Source organism: Austrofundulus limnaeus, unplaced genomic scaffold (assembly GCF_001266775.1).
Source record: "Austrofundulus limnaeus strain Quisiro unplaced genomic scaffold, Austrofundulus_limnaeus-1.0 Scaffold15, whole genome shotgun sequence".
NCBI classification, from domain to species: domain Eukaryota; kingdom Metazoa; phylum Chordata; class Actinopteri; order Cyprinodontiformes; family Rivulidae; genus Austrofundulus; species Austrofundulus limnaeus.
The window spans coordinates 2385267-2389174 of NW_013952417.1; the positions used below are offsets into that span (position 1 = coordinate 2385267).

The 3908-nt window shown below is 42.7% G+C and overlaps 1 protein-coding gene across 2 annotated transcripts in view; it reads left to right on the top strand.

Moving 5' to 3' along the window:
- The window catches only part of trim62.1 (tripartite motif containing 62, tandem duplicate 1), a 34702-nt gene extending 31627 nt beyond the window's left edge, over window positions 1–3075 (top strand). For both annotated transcript variants that reach the window (XM_014002861.1, XM_014002862.1), the window contains exon 6: window positions 1963–3075. In XM_014002861.1, the coding sequence (XP_013858315.1) occupies window positions 1963–2513 (551 nt within the window). In that variant the 3' untranslated portion in view covers window positions 2514–3075. The remainder of the gene's footprint in view (window positions 1–1962) is intronic.
- Window positions 3076–3908: the final 833 nt, after the last annotated feature.

Consider the following 3908-nt stretch of genomic DNA (forward strand, 5'->3'; position numbering starts at 1 on the left):
TGATGCTTTCACAGGGCTTCTGTAAAAAACAGTGAGCTGGACTGGACAGCACGGACTTCAAACTTAATAAAAGTAATGTTGAAACCAGATTTAATGATGGATATTTTTTTTCCATAATATGCACATTTGCAGAATGTTTTGTGACCAGGAAGTGCGTGACTGCACCTTGAAACCTATTTTTCCCATTTCCTCAAACACACCACATTTCCGAAACAACCAATCAAAACAGTTTCTGGCTACTAGGCTTGTAAACAGAGAGCTGCCAGGCCTCAAAGTTTGGAGACGGGGGGAGCCAGGAAGCACTTTATAAAGAGTCAAACCATTACAAACTCATACAAGGGGATAAAAAAGACGTTTTACATGGTGAAATGTGACTGATAAAAACTTAGGAGCTTAATCCGACACCAGTTTGACGATGAATAACGTCGGGTGACGAGTCTGACTTTTTTTTCACATTGGACTCCACAAGAAGAAATCCCATGCATACTGCCTGCTTAAATGTTCGCTACGTCAGAACTTATTCGCCAAATGTGTTTCCATCTCTGTTTTTGGGGCATTTACTCTTACAGGATGGGGGAAATTGGTCTTGGCGGAGGTTTGCACTCTCCGAGTGCTTCTTGTGTATAAAATTTTTATTTTTATTTTTTAAATGAAATGAATAAATGAATTTAAAAAATGTTTGACTCATAAATGAGAATGTAAGAACCGAGCCTAAAATGCTTCTGGGCAAATAAAAATACTGTTTAGGCCCAGACTGTGGGCATGTCTTTCAGTATTTAAAAGGGCCTGAGAGAAGCTCTGCTCTCAGCAGCCATCTTTCAGCAACAAGAGATCATTTAAAGAAGCTTTCCGGGAATAAAAACAAATCAACTCAAGCAATCAATTATTTAATTTCAAACTGCTATCAGCTAAGGAGCGGACAGACAATCTGCCAAATGAAACATTCGGTTCTGATTCATCAGCTGCAGTAACCAGAGAAGCTATAAAGACATTTCTCCCATCATCCCTCGTACCTCTTAGTGGGAATAGCAACCAAATACAGGGTTAGCAGGAAAGCTTGGTTCTCCTTTGTGTGTTTATTCCTGCACATGTTTTCGTTTTGACCCCAACAGGAACTGTTTGTGATTATTGAATGACTTGGTTGTAACAAACACTTGACTTGTCATTGAGCAGTGAACGACGACGTCCTGCCAGCTGGAAGGATGCCAGACATTTCACCTACATCCATCCCCTGCTGAAGCAAATGTAGAGCGGTTTGGAAACATTGATTTTTTTAAACCACTTTTTACTTGAATACGTTCCATGTCAAAGGAAATGGAATAAACAAGTTTCCCAAAGCTGATTGTTTCCTCCAAACAAAGCTGAACACTTGCATCAGGTTTAGCAGCGAACCCTGCCTCGAAACACATAACTGCACACAAWCCCAGGCCTCCAGCAGACCTGTGAGGCAAAGCCGCTCCTCCCGTCGCTGTAATTATTGCTTCACTGTGTTGTTTACACTCCTGGAGTGGGCTGAGTTTGCTGAAACTGCATGAACTTATGGAACTCAGGAGAACACTTTACTTTGGAGACCTCTTGTTTATGCATAACGGTGAAACAGCTTGTAAATGACGCCTGGTTCAGTTCATAAAACAGCTTTGAGTTCAAGTTTCAGAAACTTTTTACTTGACTAAAAAAAATAACCAAATGAAAAAGTGTAATGTTTTAAAATTGGTGGAAACATTTCATATGTTGGTGTCTTGTGYTTTTGTAAAGTAACTGAGCAGCTTGGGTGTATTTTAGCTGCATCGGCAGTAATTTGTTGACACAACAGCTTGACGAAAACACAGGAGGTCTTGAGATGCTGCTGCTCTTAGCTGASTAGTAACATTTTCTAATTGTTCGTTAAGATCTGCTGGTCTGTAGTAAAACAGCCACATGGGTGCTAAATTCTGACTTCTGCGTTGTCTGCGTCTCTTTCAGTACCAGCAGCGTTGACCCTTGACCCCATCACAGCTCACCAAAGACTGATCCTCTCAGACGACTGCACCATCGTGGCCTACGGGAACCTGCACCCGCAGCCTCTTCAGGACTCCCCTCGGCGCTTCGACGTGGAGGTGTCCGTCCTGGGGGCGGAGGGCTTCGTGTCCGGCGTCCATTACTGGGAGGTGATGGTGTCCGAGAAGACGCAGTGGATGATGGGCGTGGCCAACGAGACGGTCAGCCGCAAGGGCAGCATCCAGATCCAACCGAGCCGCGGCTTCTACTGCATCGTCATGCACGACGGCAATCAGTACAGCGCCTGCACCGAGCCCTGGACCCGCCTCAACGTCAAGAGCAAGCTGGAGAAGGTGGGGGTGTTCTTGCACTAYGCGAAAGGCTTGCTCATCTTCTATAACGCAGACGACATGTCCTGGCTCTACACRTACCGAGAGAAATTCACCACTAAGCTCTTCCCATACTTCAGCCCCGGCCAGAGTCACGCAAACGGCAAGAACGTGCAGCCGCTGCGCATCAACACGGTCCGTCTTTAAGAACAGCGCCCCGCGGTTGCTAAATGACCAAACAGAAGATTCCCTCACCGTTGAATCTTTAGGACAATGTGTGTTTGAAAAATGGGTAATGAGGTGTTTTCAATGTTCCTTTCCTTCAGGTTATTAGGAGTCGTGTTCGGTGTTGCTTTTGAACTTTTGTCTTAAAGTTTGCACATGGGCTTCATTCTGCAATCTTTTTATTTATAAAGATGCCACTAAAGGTAGACAGGGGGACCTAAGGTTTGTGGTGGCAATCAGAGGGGGGGAAAAACTTTTATTTTGGAAGTACATGTCTACAGCCCACTTTTCCTGGGCATTCTGCTTCCTATCAAGCTCGTGGCTTTGTCACGTGTCAAAAAACAAGAACAAGATGAAAAATGGTCTGTTTTGTTTTTCTTTGCTCTAATCTTGTCCTTGCTGTTTTTGTGGAAAATGATTGACAGCACAGACATTTCAACCAATCACTCTTATCTTTTCTGTCAACATGTGGTGGTTTATAAATTATTATTTGCTTTTTAGCCAAAAAAATATATTAATAAACCCAACTTTTTATTTTGTTTAAGCACATAGTTTGTTTCTCCCACTGGTCACATCCAGTTTTATCACTGTGAGTAAAGCTCATGTTTGTGTCATCCAATCCTGACTGATCAGACCTTTTTACGGAGTGGGGATGAAGTAGTGCAAAAAGAAAAAAAAAACCTGTTAATATCAGAGCAAGGACTTCCTGGTGTTTGTATATAAATGATCAAAGGTTTATAGGAATAAGTCTCTTGTCCTGCTGGTTCATGGTTAARTTTCTATTCTTTTTCCCAAAAAAAATCGACCTTTTTTATTTTATCCTKAAGTGGGCTCGTGCTTCACTACTTTCCTTTTGATGTCTGAGCGTAACGCATCTTTGCTTCCAGTCGAGTTTTATTTTCATTTAGTCATTTTACCAAACTGATATTAAATCACACCAACAAAGTAGATGTGAGATGTTTGGGTTTTAAAAGCCTAACATCTCCGACGGGAAACACTAATGAATTGAGATACGAGACCCAACTGCTTTCTTATTTAGGTCACGTCTTTTGTTAGGTAAGATTAAGCCGAATGTTACAGGGGAAATTGCAATTATCTGATAAAATGGAAATGAGTGGGTAAACTTGAGCATTTCAGCGTCTGCATTTCTAAGTCCGCGGCTGTGTTGCATGGTGATAAAATCACTGATTCCTCCCGAGGCTCAGTCGTGTTTATGTTTCTGCCCTACGTGCCTCAAGTGCTCTTGTTTATCATAAGTTATACAGAAATCTGCTGTGAGAGCCTGGAGTCACTCAGCCAAGCCAGAACACTGAGACGTGTGTGTGTGTGTGTGTGTGTGTGTGTGTGTGTGTGTGTGTGTGTGTGTGTGTGTGTGTG